A 25,077-nucleotide genomic window follows, 5' to 3' on the forward strand; every position below is an offset into this window, starting at 1 on the left:
TAATTGTGCAGTTGCTGTTTGTTTATTGGGCCAAGGATCGAGAGCAAGTTTGACTGAGTTGGTTTTCCTTTCTCTCCTCATTAATTCTGCGCTATTTAATTTTTATTATACAATATTGTTGTTTCCTGGGGGAGGGGGCCAGTGTGTCTCAGCTCTCGGCCAAGTAGGTGACGGATGTTCAAAGGTGGTACATGTCCACAATCCCCGCCACATGTGGGGCTTCCAATTTCAGCCAGTGGGAGATGCTCAGTGGAGATTGGACACTAGCTGCAGGGAAGGAAGGGTCACCTCAGACCACTGCTACATACATCCCTTCAACTGTGAGAGCAGAATATCTCCACAGCCTAGTAACAAAAGGCAAGAATAAACTAATGAAGAAAGAAACTTGCTTTTAAAAAGAGCACCTCATCACATCCCAAAGCACTTCACATCCAATTATTTTTTTTGAAGTGTATTCCCATCTCTGTAAATGTGGCAGCTAAGTTCCTCACAGCAAGTCCTCCCAAACACCAAATGGCATTTAAAAAAGTACTATGGGATCTTTTACATTCATCTGAACAGGCAGATGAGGACTTAGTTTAAATTCTCATCCATAGAATGAGACCATTTAACCCATTGCGCCTGTGTCGGCTCTTAGTCCCATCCCTGTGCCCTTTCCCAGTCTCTTTTTAAATTTTTCTTATTCAAATATTTAGCCATTTCCTTTTTAAAGCCAAAATGGATTCTGCTTCCATCACGGTTTCTCGTAGGGATTTCCATGTCCTCTGCATAAGAAAAGTTCTCCTAACCTCTCCCTGTTCTCTTGGTGATATTAAATTTATACCCACTAGGTATTAACTCACTGACCATTAGATATAGATTTCCATCATTTACTTTATCTAAATTTTGAACAACTTCTATGCTTGACTCCTCCACTGCCTCTGTTGCCTGACTGCTTGTCCAACATCCAGTCCTGGATGAGCCGCAATTTCCAATTAAATATTGGGAAGACTGAAGCCACCACCACCACCCCACCCCCCGGCCTTCCCTTCCTGGACCCCTGTTCATTTTATGCCCAGGAGGGCAGAATTCCAATCCAGAGTGGTAACAGGAAGAGGAAGAAAACAACATTCTGAACTTGGCTCTGTTTTCACACCCAGCAATATCATTTACTGAGCAGTTTCACAGTACGTGGCATCAAGGTATGGAACATAACACAGACTCTGGATCTGTTAAATTAACTACTGACCTGGAACTGAACAATCAAGCACAATTCTCTTTCTTTCTCTCTCTCTCCCTCCCTCACCCTCCCACCTCTCTACCCCTCAACCCCTTCCTCTCCTGTCTCGCAACAGGTATTGGTGTTATTTGTCTTATACAATCACGTGTCCCCTGAACTAGAAGTGATCTGGCAGTTTAAAATTAGCACCACACAGGCAATATTTATGCACTAAACCATTGTCCACTGTGGATGGATTAAATATCAAAGAACAATTAAAAAGATTGTGTCAACAGTTCCAGAAAATTCTCACCGTTTCCAGGTAACAATAAAGACTTTTAATCCAAAGGAAGTGAGATCAAGTTCAGTTTATTTGTGGTTCATAATGTATTTTGGAACCAAGTGCCACAATGTGAAGTGAATGTTAAAAAAAAAAAGGCACACTTTTTAAACCCATCCAGCTCCACTTTACTCACATCAGCTATCTACAGGCTCTGGGCCCAGCAATGGTTCACAGCCTCTTCCACTTTGAGCCATTGGCCCAGAAATTGGTGTCGGGGGCTTCCTGCGGGTGCAAGCCCCCGACCTACACTTACATAGCGCGCCGACAGTTGAAGCCTGGCCCTGAGTGGATTTCCTGTCAGTGGCCCGGTTCAGCTCCCGGCGCGCTGTGCTTGCGTGATCCAGCGGCGTAGTTAGTTCGATGAGCCGGCTGGGATCACGTGAACACTGGGCAACCAATCGGAGGTTGCAAAAGTTCATTCATGAGTTTGATAGTAAGAACTGTCAAACTCATGAAAACTCCGGGTGCCCAAAACAGTACTTAAACTTCAAATAAAAGTTAAAAAAAATCCCACTAATTAAATGAACTATTAATAACTGTAAAAAACTAATTTAAACAATTATTCAAATTTTTGAAAAAAATAATTTAACAACAAATCGGGTCTAAAAATACACTTACCTTACTGTAAAGTCTTTAAAAATAATAAACCTGTGGAAAAAAATTTCTAACTTTAATTAATAGACCACTTACCTTTTAAAACGAAGTACTTACGTCTGCTTTTTTCTCGCGTAAAAGCTGGAGGCCTTATCGCACAGGCAACCCTGTAAAAAAAAGGAATTTCAGCGTGCACGCACAGACTCCTGCGCGCACGCGTTCAACCTTTGAACCCCTTGGTTCAGAGGATCGGAAATGCCGGTTTCCCGCGCATGCGCTGTGCATGCAGAAAACCGGCAATTCCATCGGTCCCACGCGTGAGTACACGGTGCTTACTCATGCGTTGGGACCCGAATTACTGGGCCAATATATCTGGAACATGACCACATCACGGGGTCAATTTTAAACTCACCCGCCTGACAGGAAACTGACAAGATCAGATATAACACTGGCTTTACAACCCGCCCCATTTTACTCTCGATCGAAGTCAACAGAGAGCAATATGGGCCAAGGTGTCAAACCTGCGTTCCACCCGATCCCGTGGGTTTCCTACCTGCCCAGATAGGTCACAATGAACCCTTCCACGTTTCAGTGTCCAGGCTTCGAAATCAATGAGGTGTTTACCTGGAGCAGTCAAAGGGTTAAAAACCAAACAGCTAGTTCTTCCTGGTTTCTACAGACTCCTGATTCAGTGGAAACAAAAGCTGATTCTATGCCAGGTCCACCACTTTTGGCAAGCTTATCCAAAATAGTTCAAACAGACTCTGTAGGCAGTCTTGAAACAACTGTTGATTGTTAGATTAGGATGCTCATTCTTCACGTTCCAAGTACATTGAAGGATTGAAAGGTATTTTTTCCTATTCAATTTGTGCTCCTATTGATTCTCTAATGTCTGTGCTGCCCCTCTACATCTTTAATTCAGCTGCGCGCTGAACTCCTGCACAGTCCCACTGGCATCACTCAGTCTCCCAGTTCCTCTCCCACAGGAACACAGTCACATCGCATCCCTGATCTGAATGAGCACTCCAAATCTACACAGTGGAGTCAGAATGATAGTCCCGACTGAGTCTCTGAACATGGTCGGGATATTCACCTTGGTCGTCAGCATGGGATTCCCAAAGCTTCACCTCCAAGATCGATCTCTCACATTGTAATCAAAACACACAGTATTAACTGGACTTCTGGTTAATTAATTCATTCATATTTTCCAATTGGGATTCAGTCCATTTGCCAGTACTGAGGGTAGCTCCAATTAATCCACAAATAAAAGGATTACATTTGAATAATTTGCTTGTGCCCATTTAACTTTCAGTTTTGCTCATTAACAGGGCATGTCAATATAGAGGTGAAATTTTAAGTGCTGTTTGGGAAGGAACCAAGTGTGTCGCAGTCACAGTGGCGCGGGCTGGAGGAGAGACACACTGCCTACTAAGCCAAACATCTGATAGACAATAGAAAGACAGGCTTGCATTTATATAGCACCTTTCACAGCCAGCCTCAGGACATCCCAAAGCGTTTCACAGCCAATGAAGTACTTTCTCCCCCCACCACCCCACAGTGTCAGCTGTGGCTCAGTGGGTAGCACTCTCGCCTGAGTCAGAAGGTTGTGGGTTCAAGTCCGACTCCAGATGCTTGGTCACAAAAATCTAGGCTGACACTCCAGTGCAGTGCTGAGGGAGTGCTGCACTGTCGGAGGTGCTGTCTTTCAGATGAGACGTTAAACCGAGGCCCGGCCTGCCCTCTCAGGTGGATGTAAAAGATCCCATGGCACTATTTTGAAGAAGAGCAGGGGAGTTATCCCTGGTGTCCTGGCCAATATTTATCCCTCAATCAACAGCGTTAAAACAGATTATCTGGTCATTATCACATTGCTGTTTGTGGGACCTTGCAGTGCGCAAACTGGCTTCCGTGTTTCCTACATTACAACAGTGACTACATTTCAAAAAGTACTTCATTGCCTGTAAAGTGCTTTGGGACGTCCAGTGGCCGTGAAAGGCGCTATATAAATGCAAGTCTTTTTTTCTTTTTAGTCACTGCTGTAATGTAGGAAACACGGCAGCCATTTTACACATAGCGAGGTCATACAAACAGCAATGTGTTAATGACCAGATCATTTTTTTTAAAGCAATGTTAGTTGAGGGATAAATATTGACCAGGACACTGGGAAAACTCCCCTGATCATCTTTGAATATCCATGAGACCCACTTCCTGCTCCCTCGACCCTATTCCCACCAATCTGCTAACCACCCAACTTCCTTTTTTGGCTCCCATGTTAGCTGATATTGTTAACTCTCCTCAGGTACTTTCCCTGCCTCTCCCTCAAATCTGCCATCATCACCCCTTTCCTCAATACACCAACCCTGCCTTGGCCCCTCCGTCTTTGCAAATTACCGCCCCATCTCCAACCTCCCTTTCCTCTCCAAAGTCCTTGAACGTGTTTGTAATGTATGTACCTTTAAGGGGAGAACTACTTTTTACAGCTACTGTATACTGTAGTACCGGCAGTGACCACACCTGTATATAAACCCTGAGTAGTGATCTGTACAGTTAGTTCTAGAGTAACCCTCATTCAGTAAACACCTGTTGAATCGTTCCCTGCAGTCTTGTTGTCTAATTATTGAAGGACACAACATCAAGATACACGGATCCAACATTGGCGACGAGCAGATTCAAACCTACCTGCAACTCTGCATCACATCCCAGGGATTCGCTCCTGGAGAACAGTGGAAGAAGGCCGAGTCCAGAAGCACGGGCATCGACCATGGAAAACCCCCCAGTCATCCAGCGGCAATTTGAGCATCGCAGGGGAGGCTGTCGAGAGCCAGGCTTGGCTTTCCAGTCACGGTGGTCCAGCGAAACGGGCTGGCAACAGGTACTGCGCAGACCCTTCCCGGACAGCGGCGGCTAGAGCCGACCGACGGCACAGAAAAAGGCCGAGCAGCGTCGACGGGGGAGAGAGAGCGGGTAGAGCGCACAGGGCGCAGCCGGTGTTCAGGACCAAGCGCCGTCAATGGGGGGGAGAGGCGAGAGAGAGCAGAGCACAGCCGGTGTTCAAGGGTCCAGCGTCAGCGGGGAAGAAAGGAAAGCGCGGGAGATGCCATTTTAAGCCAGTCTAACCACACCCAAAAATGCCGAAGAGTGGCAGTATCACAACGTTCGACAATGAAGTCGAAGATTGGACGACATATGTCGAACGCATAGAAATATACTGCAAGGCGAATGAAGTGCCAGATGGCAAGAAAGCGCTGGTATTGTTGAATTCAATGGGTGCAAAAACATATGGCTTACTACGAAACCTAGTAACCCCAGAGAAGCCAGTAAAAAAGGATTTTGAAAACAGTGTCAATCCTACAGGACCACTTAAACCCCACACCGCTGCCGATAGCAGAAAGATTTAAGTTTCACAAAAGGAACCAGCATAAAGATGAAAGTAATGCTGAGTATTTAACAGAACTGCGCAAGCTATCGAAACACTGCCAGTTTGGAACGGGACTAGCAGATACTTTAAGGGACAAGTTTGTGTGTGGGCTTCAAAGTGAAGGAACCCAGAAATGGCTTCTATCAGAAAAGGATCTTACGCTGGACAAGGCTTTCAGCATTGCAGTATCACACGAAGCAGCAGCACGGGGCGCTGCAGAGATACAACGGAGACCGCAAGAATATGGCACAAATGAAATGTCATACGGAACAGTGAAGTGCTATCGCTGCGGCAGAACAACACACGACCATAAGGATTGCTGGTTCAAGGACAAAGTGTGCAGACAGTGTGGAAAAGTAGGACACATAGCAAGAGTCTGCAGGTCGGGAAAGAAAACCAGCAGCAAGAAATCTCCACAGGAGAAGTACAAGAAGGTACATAAGGTGACGGAGAGTAGTTCAGACGAACAGAAAAGTGATACAGACTCCAGAAGCAAGGAGCTGGGTTGTCTGAAACTACATAATGTGATCAAAACGGAGGATCACCAAACTATCTGGGTCACGTTCAAGATAGCAGGAGTCCAAGTGAAAATGGAATTGGACACAGGATCAGCCCTAACAGTCATAAACCGAAGGGACTACAAGCGGCTATTCTTACATATACCCTTGAGAGATACAAAGATTGTCTTGAAGACGTACACGGGGCAAAAAGTCTACCCCAAAGGAAAAATAAGGGTGAACGTTATATATAACGGCAAGGAAACACCAAAAATGGACCTAAATGTATTGCCAGATGGAGGACCACCACTACTAGGACGTGAATGGATCCGGAAGATACAGCTAGATTGGCATTCCATACAAGCACTGACTGTAGATGCCAAAAAGGATGACGACTTCACACCTGGATGACTGTCAAAAATGCTAACTGACGCACAAGAAGTGTTCCAGCAGGGACTCGGAACACTAAAAGGCATAACAGCGACGATCAAAATAGAGGAAAATGCAAGCCCAAAGTTTGTTAAGGCCAGACCGGTACCTTATGCGATCCGCCCAGCCGTCGAAGCAGAGCTGGAAGGTTTGGAACGTTCAGAATTACTGTCCAAAGTGGACTGGAGCGAGTGGGCTACACCCATCGTTCCTGTAATGAAGAGGTCGTTGACTAATACGCCTGGGGAACCAAAGAAGGTTCGCATCTGTGGGGACTTTAAGGTGACAGTGAACCCAGTCCTTCACACTGTACAATATCCGCTTTCGCGGATTGAAGATATTTTCGCCTCGCTATCGGGAGGGAAACGCTTCACTAAGATTGATCTGGCCCAGGCGTACCTGCAAATGGAGGTAGAAGAAGCCTCGAAACAGTACCTCACGATCAACTCAAAGGTCTCTACCAATACAACCGGCTGGTGTTCGGGGTAGCATCAGCTCCGGCTATTTGGCAAAGGGCAATGGAACAAGTCCTGCAAGGGATTCCAGGGACCCAGTGTTATTTGGACGACATCCTGGTCACGGGCGAAAATGACAGTTATCACCTTGCCAACCTGGAGCAGGTGCTCACTAGATTGAAGGAATATGGGCTCCGAGCTAATCGCCACAAATGCGAGTTTTTCCAGAAGCAGATCTCGTATTGTGGCCACGTTATTGATAAAGAGGGGTTACATAAGTCCCCTGAAAAGATTGAGGCAGTAGTCAAGGCTCCAGCACTGGAAAATGTGTCACAACTGCGGTCGTTCCTCAGGCTGGTGAACTACTACCATAAGTTCTTGCCGAATTTGTCTACTGTACTACACCCACTGAACACCCTACTGCAAACGGGGGTACCATGGAAGTGGAGTGACGAATGTAAACGAGCTTTCCAGAAGAGCAAAGCATTGATCACATCAAAAAAGGTGTTGGCTTATTTCAACCCAGCACTACCAATTCGGTTGCCGTGAGATGCATCACCCTATGGCATTGGAGCGGTGCTGTCGCACAAATTCCCGGACGGCTCGGAGAGGCCAGTAGCCTTTGCGTCTCGGTCACTAACCTCAGCCGAGTGTAACTACGCCCAGATTGACAGGGAGGCCCTCAGCCTAGTGTGGGGAGTGAAAAAGTTCAATCACTATCTGCACGGGCAGAAATTCACCTTGCTGACTGACCACCAACCACTTGTCTCCATCTTTAATCCAAAGAAGGGCGTTCCGGTGATGACTGCGCAACGGCTACAAAGATGGTCCCTTTTTCTAGGGGCGCACCAATATGAAATCGAGTATAAGGGCACGAAACAGCATGGAAACGCTGATGGGCTAATACGCCTGCCACTGCCTACTGCGGAGGAAGCACCAGCAGTGGATCCTGTCGAAATATTTCATTCGACTATAATTGAATGCTTGCCAGTAACTAACGCTGGTATAGAGGAGACCCGAAATGACCCGACACTGTCTCGGGTATATGATTTGACGGTGAAGGGATGGCCAGCACATGGCGACTCACTGTTGCCAGCATTCTCATCCAGAAGAGAACAGCTGTCAGTGTGCCAGGGGACCTTGATGTGTGGATCCCAAGTGGTAATTCCACCTAAGTTAAGGGAGAGAGTGCTCAATGAGTTCACTAAGGTCATCTGGGAGGGGTGAAAATGAAAAGCCTTGCTAGGGCTTATGTGTGGTGGCCGGGGATCGATCAGCAAATCGAGGACCTGAAAGAGCTGCTCAGGATGCCAGAAGGTCCAAAATGCACCACCACATGTCCCTCTTCACCCATGGGAGTGGCCCTCATCTCCATGGCAACGGGTGCATATTGATTTTGCTCGTCCATTCATGGACTCAATATTTTTAATAGCCGTGGATGCGCACTCGAAATGGCCTGAGGTGATCAAAATGTCCTCCACCACCACGGAGAAAACTATTGCAGTCCTACGGACCATTTTTGCCAGGAATGGCTTGCCAGAACAGATTTGCACTGATAACGGACCACAGTTTGTGTCCGCAGAGTTTCGAAGATTTATGAAAAGGAATGGGGTAAGGCATTACACATCCGCCCCGTATCATCCAGCCACAAATGGATTGGCTGAGAGGTTCGTACAAACCTTTAAAAAAGCAGTAAAGGCCATGTGCGATGACGACATTCCACTGCAGCATAAGGTGGACAATTTCCTGTTAGCCTACAGAAATGCGACACATGCAGTCACCAACCAGGCCCGGCCATGATGTTCTTTAACCGAAGGTTGAGATTTCTTCTGGATTTGCTCAGACCAAATGTACGAAGAGATGTTGAGAATAAGCAATTCCAGCACATCAATGAGAAGGCGACAAGGAGCTTCAATGTAGGGCAACCAGTCTTGGCCCGCGACTACCGAACAGAGAAATGGCAACCAGGAATGATATGCACACGGCAGGGGCCACTAATGTACACAGTGGATGTTGGGGAGAACATTGAGAGACGCCATGCTGACCAGATCCTAGAGTCACAGGAACGAGTCAACCCCATGTCTCGCCCATACGTACCTGGTGATGAACCCGACGTACAGGTAGCATCTACCCCAGAAACAGTAGCATCGGAAGCGGATGAACCAACCGACGACAGGGGGCCAGAATCGCCTCCGCACCACGAGCAAGACACTCGGGAAAGGCGCTATCCAGAAAGGATCAGGAAGCCTCCCCAAAGACTGAATTTATAAATAGACTATTTTCAGCTAATGTTGCATGTTAAAAGTGTTAATTGTAATTAGTTTGATATTTAATTGTTAAATGAGTGTTATGGACGGTTAATCTAAAAGGGGAGGAATTGTAATGTATGTACCTTTAAGGGGAGAACTACTTTTTACAGCTCCTGTATACTGTAGTACCGGCAGTGACCACACCTGTATATAAACCCTGAGTAGTGATCTCTACAGTTAGTTCTAGAGTAACCCTCATTCAGTAAACACCTGTTGAATCGTTCCCTGCAGTCTTGTCTAATTATTGAAGGACACAACATCAAGATACCCGGATCCAACAGTGTTGCCGCCTCCCAAATCCGTGCCCATCTTTCCCGCAACTCCATGTTTGAATCCCTCCAATCAGATTTCTGCCCCAGTACCGAAACGGCTCTCATCAAAGTTAAAGTCACAAATGTGGCAAAGATAAACTATCCCTCCTCATCCTTCTTGACTTGTCTGCAGCCTTTGACACGGTTGACCATTCCATCTTCCTCCAACACCTCTCCACCATCGTCCTGCTGTGTGGGACTGCACTCACCTGGTTCCATTCTTACCTATCTAATTATAGCCAGAGAATCAGCTGCAATTGCTTCTCTTCCCACTCCCGCATTGTTACCTCAGAGTTCCCCCAAGGATCTATCCTTGGTCCCCTCCTATTTCTCATCTGCATGCTGCCCATTGGTGACATCATCCGAAAACACTGTCAGGTTCCACGTGTACGCTGACGACACCCAGCTCTACCTCACCACCACCTCTCTCGACCCCTCCACGGTCTCTAAATTGTCAGATTGCTCATCCGACATACAGTACTGGATGAGCAGGAATTTTCTTCAAATATTGGGAAGACCAGTCATTGTTTTCGGTCCCGGCCACTAACTCCGTTCCCTAGCCACCAACTCCATCCCCCTCCCTAACATCTGTCTGAGGCTGAACCAGACTGTTCGCAACATTGGTGTCATATTTGACTCAAACGAGCTTCCGGCCACATAGCCTCGGCATAACTAAGACTGCCTATTTCCACCTCCGTAACATCGCCCGTCTCCACCCCTGCCTCAGCTCATCCGCTGAGGAAACCCTCATCCATGCCTTTGCTACCTCTAGACTTGACTATTCCAACGCACTCCTGGCTGGCCTCCCACGTTCTACGCTACCTAAACTTGAGGTCATCCAAAACTCAGCTGCCGTTTTAAAGGCGCTATATAAAATACAAGTTGTTGTTGTTGAATAGTGCCATGAGATCTTTTCCGACCACCTGAGGAGCAGGCAGGTGCCTTGGTTTAATGACTGCACCTCCAAAAGTGCAGCAATCCCTCAGCACTCCACTGAAGTGTCAGCTTAGATTTTTGTGTTCAAGTATCTGGAATGGGGCTTGAACCCAAACCATCTGACTCAGAGGCGAGCGTGCTACCACTGATCGATCTCAATCTCTGTACCATGGTTAGTACATTTAACTCGTATACCATGGCTAGTGTTCCTCTTCCTTTAAACCTTATTCTCCTGTTGCTCCCAATCTCCAAATACTCGGTCCGACACCAACTTCTTCCTCCCTGCATCCTTACTATTGAAATTCTCACCGTACTGTGTCCTGCTCTAACTCTGCTCTTGTATTAGGTGAGCCCTGTTGTAGCATTGCTGCTCCTGTGTCACAGATCTCGTGCAGCCACTGCAACCTGAAGGGAAGCCTGCTGGGATTTGCAAAGGCCAGCAGCCTTACCGTTGGGCTGCAGCTAGCTGCACAGGAGGAGACAGGAGTCGTGGTACCAGCAAAGTCTCGCACAGTACAAACTGGATAAATTCATTCTTTCCCAGCACCTCAAATGTGGAATTTCTCACCTCCTTCAATCTATCCCTCTTCCTGCAATCCATGGGCTTTTAAAATCCAAGGTTAACATTTAATCACTACTTTTTTTTCTGCTCTCATTTCAATCTTGGTGGCATCCTGCAGCTTGGCCGCCCTGGGGACCCCTTGGTGGGTGCCCTGCAGCTTGGCTGCCCCGGGGACCCCTCGGTGGGTGCCCTGCAGCTTGGCCGCCCTGGGGACCCCTCAGTGGGTGCCCTGCAGCTTGGCCGCCCTGTGGACCCCTCGGTGGGTGCCCTGCAACTTGGCCGCCCTGTGGACCCCTCGGTGGGTGCCCTGCAGCTTGGCCGCCCTGGGGGCCCCTCGCCCGGCCGCTCTGGGGCCCCTCACTGGGTGCCCTGCAGCTTGGCGCCCTGGGCCCCCTCACCTGGGCTGCTCAAGTGCAAAAACAAATTCTAATATGAGGGGGAAGCTGCAGGATTAAAGGTGCCAAAAGAGAGACTGGCTCATCAGGTTATTAAAACATGATTGAAATCACAAAATGGAATATTAGTGACAAACACAGTCGCATAACATTTGTGTCCCTGCTGTTGTTTTGAAGAGGCTAATCTATATATTGAGCCTGTACCTGATCATATTTCTTGTTTCAATCCTAGCTAATGAGGTTTTTAAACAATAAAACAAAACAATCTTCAAATCGTGAAGTAGTTTCACCAATACCATGAATTATTGAAGCGGCTTCTTCTAATTATAGCCATGCAGACTAAAATACAATAGGAATAAAGGAGTACAGAGCATAGAATGTTAGTGAGCTGGCCCCAAACTACCTTTCAAACAGGCAGCGGACAGCGATAAACACAAATGCATATGGGATGGTGATGACAAGGTCACGAGGTCGGGGATATTGGGCATGTTCAGAATCTTCCATATCTTTCCACGTGATGCCCGGTGGGAGCCAGTATTCATGGTGCCACAGCCATTTGTCCAGGGCAGAAGACATCCTAGAGGCAAGAAAAACAGGGGATCAAGCAGAAGTCAATGCCGACCAAGATTTCAGTTCATTCTCCTGCATTTCCAGAATTCTGCCTCAATTCCATTTTAGATTTAAAAACAAGGCATTATTAAGTATTGTATTGGAGTTACAGCAGAGTGCACAATCCTACACCACATACTGAAATGTATCACAAAAGGAACTCAATCTCAAGATGATCACAAAAGGGTCCTGAACACAGAGGATACACGAATGAATTGCTAGCGTTTGTTTCTGGGCAAGGACATTAGGGGGGTGATTTTCACTCAGAAGTCGGGAAGGAGGTGGGACTGCAACTTTCGGGGTTTTAGTCCCGCCTCCATCGAGATGCGGCCAATCCACACGATTTTAACTTGATTGACCTTGTTGAGTCCACCCAGCGGGCTCAGCAGGCCAATTAAGGGCCACCGGCAACAGGTGACATCACAGACTGAAATTTCATCGGTCAAGACATTTTGACAGATGAAATATCAGTGTTTCACAGCTGTTTGAAGCTGTCAAACACTGACAGTCTTACTTCTAACCCGAGTCCTTCTACACAGACTCAGTTAGAAATCTCTTCGGCACAGAAAGCTGCAGGCTGTCACTGACAGTTTGCAGCCGTTCTGCTTTCTGTACCGGTTGGATGATGGACTCCCGAAACCTAGAGGAAGGAAGGCTAAAAAGGTAAGTACAGGTAATTTAAACTTCTTTACACAGCAAACACACTTACCTTTGCACTCATGCACCCATCACTCACCTGAACACCGACATCTCGACCCCTCCAAGTCCTTCAACCCGACGGTCCGACTCTTCTAACCTGGCGTGGTTTGGAGCCGTCGGGAATCCCACAGTTCAAGATTAAAAATAGGGATTAGGATAAAAACTGCCTGTTAACTACCCGTTAACAGGCAGTTAATTGTCACTAATCCCTTCCCGCCTCGGGTAGGCGGGTCCCAGTGCGGGGCGGGTATCCGCCTCCTTTGAAACTTACATGAAGGTGGATTTTGGGTGGGATGGTGTCGGGACCCCCGAATTCGGGGCTTTAACCCCCCGCACACCTCCAATCCCAAATCCATGGGTCAGTTCGAGGCCTAGGTGTTAGTTTTGAAGGGTTGTTACAGAAGCAAAATTCTTTAAAAAAAGAGATTTTAACTTAATTCCTTCAATACAAGAGGTGACAGATATGACCAGGGTTTAAAGCTGCCACGTTCTCTCCAATGGTTTGGCTTCCAGCCTGGTCACTGGGATTTCAGGAACAAATATCGACATAGGAAATTCTCACACTGTGTCCACTTGAAGTGTGAGAAACACCGAGTCAGGTGGCCATGCCTCTAACCCTTTCTGCAATGAACCGTAAGTGCGTACCTCAGAACTAGTAAGTGTTTCCATCTCAAACCCGATATCACCTGAGAGTCACCATCCGAAGGGGGCCACTCTGGCTCTGGCCTCTTTACTGCTCAGCAGAAATCCCAGTTGACGAACATTCAGGAGGTGAGATGGCGCCAGAAGACAACTGGGTCAGGCTAGGCTCAGAGACATCCCACAATTGAATCTCTCACCGACCCTCCATCAAGGCTCAAGTATGAAGACTGAAACCTTGTCCAAGGGGCCCGAGAGGCACCGGCACCATGGAGCTATAACCCAGCAAGAGACGAGCACCATCAGGAGAGGACACGAGAAAAATGGAAAACTAGGAGAAAAATTAAGGATATGTTGGGTAGCCTTGTGCGCTAAGGGATAAGCCTGTGCCTGTCCCCTTTTCACCAACCCAAGGTCAATTAAAGCATGTTTATTTATCCAATTACTCAGGCCTCCGACAAGAACATACAATATTAGGTGTCCAACCCGAAACGTCAACTCAAATTTCTCTCCACGGATGTTGCCTGACCTGCTGAGTTTTTCCAGCATTTTCTGTTGTTATATACAATATTAGGTTCCTCGTTCTTACCCACACCACTGCTTTTCTTTACAGTAATTAATTGCAGGCCACTGTCCACGGGTTTCTTGCTGAACCAGTTTCTGTCCATTTCTAATTTCATTGCAACACAATAAATGTTTTGAGACTTATTGCAGCTGTGAGGAGGAAGTGACATTTCTGACTCGTGCTCCCAACATTTCATTGCTCCACTGATCCAACACTGGTTACACAGGAAGTGGAGATCCCTTTAAGGGTCTTTCAACAGACACTTAGATGTACAACGGCTCAGTGGGTAAATGCATTGCATGGTGTGGTACTGAGCCACATTAGAGCAGGAGGTCCCAGGTTCCATCCCAGGTAGAACCATAGAAGCTTGCAGCACAGAAAGGGGCCATTCGGCCCATCAGGTCTGTGCCAGTTCTTTATTAGCGCAATCCAAAACTAATCCACTGTCCTGCTGGTTCCCAGTAGCCAACCATCTTCCACTGTTTCAAATAGTTATCCAACATTCACTTAAAAGATGAAATGGCCTCTGCCTCAACTGTTCCCTGATCTGTGCAGAGTTTGGCAATCTCAGCCAGGGCAGGAATAAAGTGCTACAATTGGCCTCAGCACCCAGGAAAGACGGTCGGCCAGAGTTTCAGAGCACTATCCAGTGGTGCCTACAAACGAGGTTAGCGCGTGACATCGCCCGTCTCCGCCCTTGCCTCAGCTCCTCTGCTGCTGAAACCCTCATCCATGCCTTTGTTACCTCTAGACGTTGTAGTGTATGTACCTTTGAGAGAACTACTTTTACAGCTCCTGTATACTGTAGTACCGGCAGTGACCACACCTGTGTATATAAGCGTTGAGCATGCCTCTGTACCCCAGTCTTGAGACTACCCTACTCCAGTAAATACCTGTTGATTATTAAGTTACAGCATCCGTGTGGTTATTGAAAAACATCATACTCTCAGAATCACGGATCTAACAGTGGCGACGAGTGTCGATTCGAATCTACCTGCAACTCTGCATTTCCCTTCGAGGATTCGCTCCGGGAGGGGGGTGGAAGAAAGTCGAGGCCAGAAACACGGGCGTCGACCACGAGCAACCGCCCAGCAGAGAGTGAACATCGCAGAGGAGGCTGTGGAGAGCCGGGCTTGGTTCCCCAGCCACGACGATCAGCAATAGACTGACGACAGGTACAGCGCAGACCCTTCCCGGACAGCGGTGGCTGGAGCCGACCGACGGCGGAGAGAAAGCCGAGCAGCGTCGATGGGGTAAGACAGAGGGTGAAGCGCACAGGGTGCAGCCGGGGGTTGAAAACCGAGCGGCGTCGAGGAAAAACAAAACAGAGAGAGAGGGTAAAGCAACAGCCGGGTTCAGGACCGAGCGGCGGAAACGGGAAAGGCGCACAAAAAAAAATGAACGCGCAGAGCACAGCCAGGGCTCAAGGGCTGAACAGTGTCCGCGGGGAGAAGAAGGGAGAGTGCGGGAGACGCCATTGAGCTGCGGAGAAGAAGAGCGCGGGAGACGCCATTTTTAGAAGCCGCAGCGGAGAAGAAGGGCGAGCGTGGGAAGGAAGGAAAGCGCGGGAGACGCCATTTTGTGCCAGCGGAGAAGAAGGGGAAGCGCGGGAGATGCCATTTTTGACAGTTAAATCACACTCAGGGATGCAGAAGAGTGGCAGTATTTCTACGTTCGACAATGAAGTCGAAGATTGGGCGACATATGTGGAACGTATTGAGGTGTACCGCAGGGCGAATGAAGTGCCAGATGCTAGGAAAGCACTGGTTTTGTTAAATTCCATGGGTGCAAAAACTTATGGGTTACTGTGAAACCTAATAACCCCAGAGAAGCCTGTGAACAAGTATTTCGAAAGCATAGTAGAAATCCTACAGGACCACTTAAACCCCACACCGCTGCTGATAGCAGAACGATTTAAGTTCCATAAAAGGAACCAACACAAAGACGAAAGCAATGCTGAGTACCTAACAGAACTGCGCAAGCTATCGAAACACTGCCAGTTTGGAGCGGGACTAGCAGATGCGTTAAGGGACAAGTTTGTGTGTGGGCTGCAAAGTGAAGGAACCCAGAAACGGCTTCTATCAGAAAAGATTCTTACGCTGGACAAGACTTTCAGTATGGCAGTATCACACGAAGCAGCCGCAAGGGGCACTGCAGAGATACAACGGAGACCGCAAGAATATGGCACCAATGAAATGTCCTATGGAACAGGGAAGTGCTATTGCTGCGGCAGAACAACACATGACCAGAAGGATTGTTGGTTCAAAGACCAAGTGTGCAGACAGTGTGGAAAAGCAGGACACATAGCAAGAGTCTGCAGGTCTGGGAAGAAAACCAACAGTAAGAAATCTCCACAAGAGAAGTACAAAAAGGTACACCAGGTGATGGACAGTAGTTCAGACGAACAGAAAAGTGACACAGACTCCGGAAGCAAGGAGCTGGGTTGTCTGAAACTACATAAGGTAACCAAAATGGAGGATCACCAGACTATCTGGGTTACACTCAAGATAGACGGAGTCCAAGTGGAAATGGAATTGGACACAGGATCAGCCCTAACAGTCATAAACCAAAAGGACTACAAGCGGCTATTTTCACATATACCCTTGAAAGCTACAGAGATTGTCTTGAAGACGTTCACAGGGCAAAAAGTCTACCCCAAAGGAAAAAGAAGGGTGAAAGTGATATATAAAAGCCAGGAAATACCTAAAATGGATATATATGTATTGCCAGATGGAGGACCACCACTGCTAGGACGTGAATGGATCCGGAAGATACAATTAGATTGGCATTCCATACAGGCACTGAAGGTTGAGGCCAAAAAGGATGATGACGTCACACCTGGACGACTGTCAGAAATGCTAACTGACGTAAAAGAAGTGTTCCAGGAGGGACTCGGAACACTAAAAGGCATAACAGCAACGATTAAAATAGAGGAAAATGCAAGCCCAAAGTTTCTTAAGGCCAGACCAGTGCCTTATGCGATCAGACCAGCTGTCGAAGCAGAGCTGGAAGGGTTGGAATGTTCAGGAGTACTGTCCAAAGTAGACTGGAGCGAGTGGGCTACACCCATCGTTCCTGTAATGAAGAGGTCGTTGAGTAATACACCTGGGGAACCAAAGAAGGTCCGCATCTGTGGGGATTTTAAGGTGACAGTGAACCCAGTCCTTCACACGGTACAATATCCGCTTCCACGAATTGAGGATATTTTCGCCTCGCTATCTGGAGGTAAACGCTTCACCAAAATTGATCTAGCCCAGGCGTACCTGCAAACGGAGGTAGAAGAAGCCTCGAAACAGTACCTTACGATTAACACTCATAAAGGTCTTTATCAATACAACCGGCTGGTGTTCAGGGTAGCATCGGCTCCGGCTATTTGGCAAAGGGCGATGGATCAAGTCCTGCAAGGGTTTCCAGGGACCCAGTGTTATTTGGATGAAATCCTGGTCACGGGCGAAAATGACAGTGATCACCTCGCCAACTTGGAGAAGGTGCTCACCAGATTAAAGGAATATGGGCTACGAGCTAATCGCCACAAGTGCGAGTTTTTCCAGAAGCAGATCTCGTATTGTGGCCACGTCATCGATGAAGAGGGGTTACATAAGTCCCCTGAAAAGATTGAGGCAGTAGTCAAGGCTCCAGCGCCGGAAAATGTGTCACAACTGAGGTCGTTCCTCGGGCTGGTAAACTACTACCATAAGTTCTTACCAAATTTGTCCATGGTATTACACCCACTGAACACCCTACTGCAAACAGGGGTACCATGGAAGTGGAATGACGAACGTAGACGAGCTTTCCAGAAGTTTAAATAATTGATCACATCAAGAGAGGTGTTGGCCCATTTCAACCCAGCACTACCAATTCATTTGGCATGTGATGCATCACCCTATGGTATTGGAGCGGTGCTGTCGCACAAATTCCCAAACGGGTTGGAGAGGCCAGTAGCCTTTGCGTCTCGGTCACTAACCTCAGCCGAGCGCAACTACGCCCAGATTGACAGGGAGGCCCTCAGCCTAGTATGGGGAGTAAAAAAATTCAACCACTATCTGCATGGGCAGAAGTTCACCGTGCTGACTGACCACCAACCACTTGTCTCCATCTTTAATCCTAAGACGGGCGTTCCAGTAATGACGGCACAACGGTTACAAAGATGGTCCCTGTTTCTAGGGGCAAATCAATATGAAATAGAATATAAAGGCACGAAACAGCATGGAAACGCTGATGGGCTATCGCGCCTGCCACTGCCTACTGTGGAGGAAGCACCAGCAGTGGACCCTATCGAGATATTTTATTCGTCAATAATTGAACGATTGCCAGTAACGAACGCGGATATAGAGAAGGAGACTCGCAATGATCCGACGCTGTCTCGGGTATATGATTTGACGGTGAGGGGATGGCGAACACATGGCGACTCACTGTTGCCAGCATTCTCATCCAGAAGAGAACAGCTGTCAGTATGCCAGGGGACAGTGATGTGTGGATCCAGAGTGGTGATTCCACCCAAGTTAAGGGAGAGAGTGCTAAATGAGCGACATGAAGGTCATCTGGGGGGAGTGAAAATGAAAAGCCTTGCTAGGGCTTGTGTGGTGGCCGGGAATCGATCAACAAATCAAAGACCTAACCAAGAGCTGCTCAGGATGCCAGAAGGTCCAAAATGCACCACCACATGCCCCTCTACACCCATGGGAGTGGCCCTCCTCTCCATGGCAACGGGTGCATATTGATTTTGCTGGTCCATTCATGGACTCAATGTTCTTAATAGCAGTGGATGCTCATTCGAAGTGGCCTGATGTGATAAAAATGTCCCCAACCACTACAGAGAAAACGATTGCAGCCCTACGGATCATATTTGCCAGGAACGGCTCGCCAGAGCAGATTTGCTCTGATAATGGACCACAGTTTGTGTCCGAAGAGTTTTGAAAATTTATGAGAAGGAATGGGGTAAGGCATTATACATCCGCCCCGTATCATCCAGCCACAAATGGATTGGCTGAGAGGTTCGTACAAACCTTTAAGAAGGCGATAAAGGCCATGTGCGACGATGAAATTCCACTGCAGTATAAGATGGACAATTTCTTATTAGCCTACCGAAATGCGACACATGCAGTTACCAACCAGACCCCGGCCATGATGTTCTTTAACCGAAGGTTGCGATCTCGTCTGGACTTGCTTAGACCAAATGTGCGAAGAAATGTTGAGGATAAACAATTCCAGCACATCAATGAGAAGCCGACAAGAAGCTTCAATGTAGGACAACCAGTCTTGGCCCGTGACTACCGAACAGAGAAATGGCAACCCGGAACGATGTGCACACGGCAGGGGCCATTAATGTACACAGTGGATGTCGGGGAGAACATTGTGAGACGCCACGTTGATCAGATCTTAGCGTCACAGGAACGAGTCAACCCCATGTCTTGCGTACCTGGGGATGAACCTGACATACCGGTAGCATCTACCTCCGAACCAGTAGCAGTGGAACCCGATGAACTAACCGATAAAAAGGGGCCAGAATCGCCTCCGCACCAAGAACAAGAACCTCAGGAAAGGCGCTATCCTGAAAGGATCAGGAAGCCGCCCCAAAGACTGAATCTATAAATGGACTGTTGTTGTTTAATGTACATGTTAAAGTGTTAATTGTTATTTGAATATTATGGGTACTGCTAATTTAAAAGGGGAGGAATTGTAGTGTATGTACCTTTAAGAAAGAACTACTTTTACAGCTCCTGTATACTGTAGTACCAGCAGTGACCACACCTGTATATAAGCCTTGAGCATGCCTCTGTACCCCAGTCTTGAGACTACCCTACTCCAGTAAATACCTGTTGATTGTTAAGTTACAGCATCCGTGTGGTCATTGAAAAACATCATACTCTCAGAATCATGGATCTAACAGACGTAACTATTCCAACGCACTCCTGGCTGGCCTCCCACATGCTACCCTATGTAAGCTTGAGGTGATTGAAAACTCGGCTGCCCATGTTCTAACTCGCACCAAGTCCCGTTCACCCATCACCCCTGTGCTCACTGACCTACATTGGCTCCCGGTTCAGCAACGCCTCGATTTCAAAATTCTCAATCCTTGTTTTCAAAATCTTTCCATGGCCTCGCCCCTCCCAATCCCTGTAATCGCCTTCAGCCTCCAACTCCCACGCACCCCAAGATATCTGCGCTCCTCTAATTCTGCCCTCTTAAGCATCTCTGATTATAGTCGCTCAACCTTTGGTGGCCGCGCCTTCTGTTGCCTAGGCCCTAAGCTCTGGAATTCCCTGCCTAAACCGCTCCGCCTCGCTACCTCTCTTTCCTCCTTTAAGACGCTCCTTAAAACCTACCTCTTTGACCAAGCTTTTGGTCACCTGCCCTAATTTCTCCATATGTGACTCAGGGTCAAATTTTTTTGTCTTAAAATACTCCTGCGAAGCACCTTGGGATGTTTTACTATGTTAAAGGCGCTATATAAATACAAGTTGTTGTTTTTATACAGGCCAACCAACAAAACTGGCAAAAGCTGATGAATAACTTCGAGCCGCACTGCACCAAATAAAAGTTGACAGTTGAAAAACACCCCCCTAAAAATGCCGGTGACTAAGGCCACTGCTTTCAGGGGATACCAAGTTAAATTCCTTTTTTTTAAAAAAACTGGATTTCAGGATTTTTGTTTTTAGTGTTTCTGCAATCCAGTTTGTTTTTTTCTGTCAAAACAGAAACCCCGTAGTCTCACCTAGGATATACAACAAAAAAGCAGTTGCAATGGGAGTGTAGTGGGACATGAGCTTGTCATGTCATAAGCTGCAGCTATGCCCAATATTCCCATCAGTTGTGTTATTGGGGAAAGAAAACTAAAAGTAGACAAATTAACAATTCTTGTAGTGGCGGATTTAGAAATTTTTGAAGATGGTGGTTAGCTCTGATCGAAGTGTTTGCTTAGCTCAGTTGGTGACACTTTCTCCTCTGAGTCAGCAGGTTGTGGGTTTAAGCACAATGAACCGGAACACACTGCAGGCTGACACTTCAGTGCAGTACTGAGGGAGTACTGCAGTGTCAAAAGGGGTCATCCTTTGAATGAAATGTTAAAACGAGGCTCTGTCTGTCTGCCTGCTCAATCATATGTAAAAAAGCAGGGAGTTCTTCCAGTGTTCCCCAACCAATACCAAACTACAGATCATCTGGTCATTTATTTATTGCTGTTTATGGGATCTTCCTGTGCACAAAATGGCTGCCATGCTTGCATACATAACAATGACTGCACTTCAAAAAGAAACTCAGGATGTGAGAAGGTGCTACAGAAATGGGATATTTTTCTTTATCTCCCTATTCATCCATAGCATCCCACACTTTTTTTTTTACTGGAAGGTACTTGATTTGTAACCTTTCCATCTGATTTAAATATTTTCCATTGCAGCTCCATGCTTCTATTTACCATTTTTTCCCTTCCATTTAATCTAGGCAAGGTATCCTGATCCTCCTGATACTCCTCCTCCTCGTCATTCTCATTCTCTCCACCCCCGCCCCCCCAATATATAAGCTCCCCCAATATATAAGGGTCACGTTTCCCAAATAGTCATCTATTTTTAGGCCATCTACTGCCTTCACTTCATTACCTAGAAGAAACAACAAGTATTTATATAGCACCTTTAACATAGTAAAACGTCCCAGGGCGCTTCACAGGAGTATGTTAAGACAAAAAAAATTGACACTGAGCCACATAAGGATAAATTAGGCCAGGTGACCAAAAGCTTGGTCAAAGAGGTAGGTTTTAAGGAGCGTCTTAAAGGAGAAAGAGAGGTAGCGAGGCGGAGAGGTTTAGGCAGGGAATTCCAGAGCTTAGGGCCTAGGCAGCAGAAGGCACGGCCACCAAAGGTTGAGCGATTATAATCAGGGATGCTCAATAGGTAAAGTTGTACTTCCTTCCTTGTTGGAGTAGCAACATGTTGACTGAGAAAACTGTCCTGAATGCATTGGGGAAAAAAAAGCTCCCCCTTCTCACCACAAACAGTTTGTGTAATTAAAATCTCCGACAACTATAACTATGTTAAAACACACCTCCCTAATTTGACTACAACTTTCATCCTTTACTTCCTTTCCACTGTTTGGCAGTCTCCAACATGCTCCCAGTGATGTGACCAATCCCTCAATATTCCTCAGATCAACCCAAAAGGCATCCGTTTGGACCACGGCTCTATTTAAACCATCACAAAGAATAGCATCAAAGCTTTAAGAATGTAGCAGTATTATTCCATAATCTTGCTGCAATAAAACAGATGAGAGATAAGAGAAGCACTGATAACATCCCTCACCTTAAATGCTGGTGTCTCATGATATGCAGCCAGAGAGGAACCCAAACCAGAACTTTGAGAGCAATTTCTGCAATCAAAACCCTAGCTAAATGGTAAAAGGACCTGGTTTAGGACCAATGTTGAAGGGCCTGCCCTGGCAGGGCTGAAGACCACATGTATACACTGTACTAACATGAGGAAGAGAGAAAGCTGGATCAGAGGTTTAAAAAATTAAAATCATGCCACATCCAGTGATCAGATTTAACAACTCCCAGTGTGATAGCCAAATAAAATTTCTACCTATCTGCAGGAGGGAACGAAGGTTAAACTTGCAGCATTAGCAATGGTCCAAGACACTGCTGTATAGGAAGGTGGGACCTCATTTAGAATTGGCAGCAAGAGTTATTATTCAACAACATTTCACACTCAGCAATTCTTCAGAGTTGGGGGGGGGGGGGGGGTGGGGGGAGCGACGATGTTGTAGATGAGTCAAACTTCAAGGACAGGAGGGAGAATTCAACTCATGGCTGCCTGTTTCCCACCCGAGATATGGGTGGCTAGCAGTTTAAAATGATGGGGTGGGGGGGGGAGATTAGGCAGCGTAGCGTGGGACACCTTGGCCACATTTATGACACCCAGAGTCCGCCTAACGCAATATTCAGCAGCATTTAATTGAGGCCAGAATCTGAATTTGGTTCAGGCGTCATTCTGGCACGAACCAGCAGGCAGAGCGACCTCTCCACTCGCCCCAGGCCTATTTTGTCACAAAACTAATTTCTCAGCCAGCGAGTCCCTGCAATGCCACCCCACCCCGCCCGCACCCCCCCCCCCGCCACCCGCTCGCCCCACCCCCCCGCTGCCCCCCCACCACCCCCGGGCCTAGCAGGAGCAAGTCAGCCTTTCTCTGCCCGAGACATCACTGAGTTGCCAACACTCCAGGATTATCCTAGAATCTAACAATTAATGATGAATCTCCTAGAGTAACCCAAGAGAAAAATTATAGGGGCATTATAAAAATGGTGCATTTGTCATTTTTTTTTTTTAAACACGTTTTATTTATTAGTTACAAAAATATTGGAGATGGGGGATAAAGGCTGTTTGACTGGATGGGGTCGAGAGAGGAGTGAGGTCATGTGATGAAACCTCCAGGAATACATCCAACCAGAGTTGGCAACCCATCTTCGAGCAGGGAGCAAAGGTCCTCTGAGGAAACAGCAGTTTGGGAGAAAAGCAGCTGTCGATTGGCACACTAGAATCATAGAATGGTTACACCACAGAAGGAGACCATTCAGTCCATCGAGCCCGTGCCGGCTCCCTGCAAGAGCACTTCAGCTAGTCCCACTCCCCCACCCTTTCCCCATAGCCCTGCAGATTGTTTATCCAATTCCCTTTTTGAAAGCCACAATTGAGTCTGACTCCACCACCCTCTCATGCAGTGCACGCCCGATCCTAATCACTTGCTGCGTAAAAAAGTTTTTCCCTCATGTCGTCTTTGGTTCTTTTCCCAATCACCTTAAATCTGTGTCCTCTGGTTCTCGACCCTTCCGCCAATGGGAACAGTTTCTCTCCATCTACTCTGTCGAGACCCCTCATGATTTTGAACACCTCTATCAAATCGCCTCTCAACCTTCTCTGTTCTAAGGCAATCAACCCCAGCTTCTCCAGTCTATTCATGTAATTGAAGTCGCTTATCCCTGGAGCCATTCTTGTAAATCTTTTCTGTACCCTCTCCAAGGCCTTCACATCCTTCCTAAAGTGTGGTGCCCAGAATTGGACACAATACTCCAGTTGAGGCTGAACCAGTGTTTTATAAAGGTTCATCATAACTTCCTTGCTTTTGTACTCTATGCCTCTATTTATGAAGCCCAGGATCCCATACACTTTTTAAACCGCTTTCTCAACCTGCCCTGCCACCTTCAACGATTTGTGCATGTATATCCCTAGGTCTCTGTTCATGCACCCACTTTAGTTTATATTTCCTCTTCTTGTTCTTCCTACCAAAATGTATCACTTTCCATTTTTCTGCGTTAAATTTCATCTGCCACGTGTCCGCCCATTCCACCAGCCTGTCTATGTCCTCTTGAAGTCTATCACTATCCCCCTCACTGTTCACTATACTTCCAAGTTTTGTCTCATCTGCAAGTTTTGAAATTGTGCCCTGTACACCCAAGTCCAAGTCATTAATATATATCAAGAAAAGCAGTGGCCCTAGTATCGACCCCTGGGGAACACCACTGTATACCTTCCTCCAGTCCGAAAAACAACCGTTCACCACTACTCTCTGTTTCCTGTCACTTAGCCAATTTCGTATCCATGCTGCCACTGTCCCTTTTATTCCATGGGCTTCAACTTTGCTGGCAAGCCTATTATGTGGCACTTTATCAAACGCCTTTTGGAAGTCCATGTACACCACATGAACTGCATTGCCCTTATCAACAAACTTGATCAAGTTAGTTAAATACGATTTGCCTTTAACAAATCCGTGCTGGCTTTCCTTAATTAATCCACACTTGTCCAAGTGACTGTTAATTTTGTCCCCGATAATCATTTCTAAAAGCTTCCCCACTACCGAGGTTAAACTGTCTGGCCTGTAGTTGCTGGGTTTATTCTTGCATCCTTTTTTGAACAAGGGTGTAACATTTGCAATTCTCCAGTCCTCTGGCACTACCCCCGTATCTAAGGAGGATTGGAAGATTATGACTAGTACCTCCGCGATTTCCTCCTTAACCTCCCTCAGCATCCTTGGATGCATCCCATCCGGTCCTGGTGACTTATCTACTTTAAGTACAGGCAGCCTTTCTAGTACCTCCTCTATCAATTTTTATCTCGTCCAGTATCTCCACTACCT

The 25,077-nt window shown here is 47.0% G+C and overlaps 1 protein-coding gene across 6 annotated transcripts in view; it reads right to left on the reverse strand.

Annotated features, from left to right (window-relative positions):
- Positions 1-25,077, reverse strand: part of cers4a (ceramide synthase 4a) — a 136,220-nt gene that overhangs the window by 53,210 nt on the left and 57,933 nt on the right. For 5 of the 6 annotated variants that reach the window (XM_086004782.1, XM_086004781.1, XM_086004779.1 and 2 more), the window contains exon 2: positions 11,851-12,024. In XM_086004782.1, the coding sequence (XP_085860908.1) occupies positions 11,851-12,023 (173 nt within the window). In that variant the 5' untranslated portion in view covers position 12,024. Of the gene's footprint in view, positions 1-2,231; positions 2,306-11,850; positions 12,025-25,077 lie in introns of those variants that run through there. The other variant, XM_086004784.1, reaches the window with a different exon arrangement.

Source organism: Somniosus microcephalus, chromosome 13 (genome assembly GCF_052327205.1).
Source record: "Somniosus microcephalus isolate GS21.2 chromosome 13, FLI_Smic_1.0, whole genome shotgun sequence".
In the NCBI taxonomy this organism is placed as follows: Eukaryota; Metazoa; Chordata; class Chondrichthyes; order Squaliformes; family Somniosidae; genus Somniosus; species Somniosus microcephalus.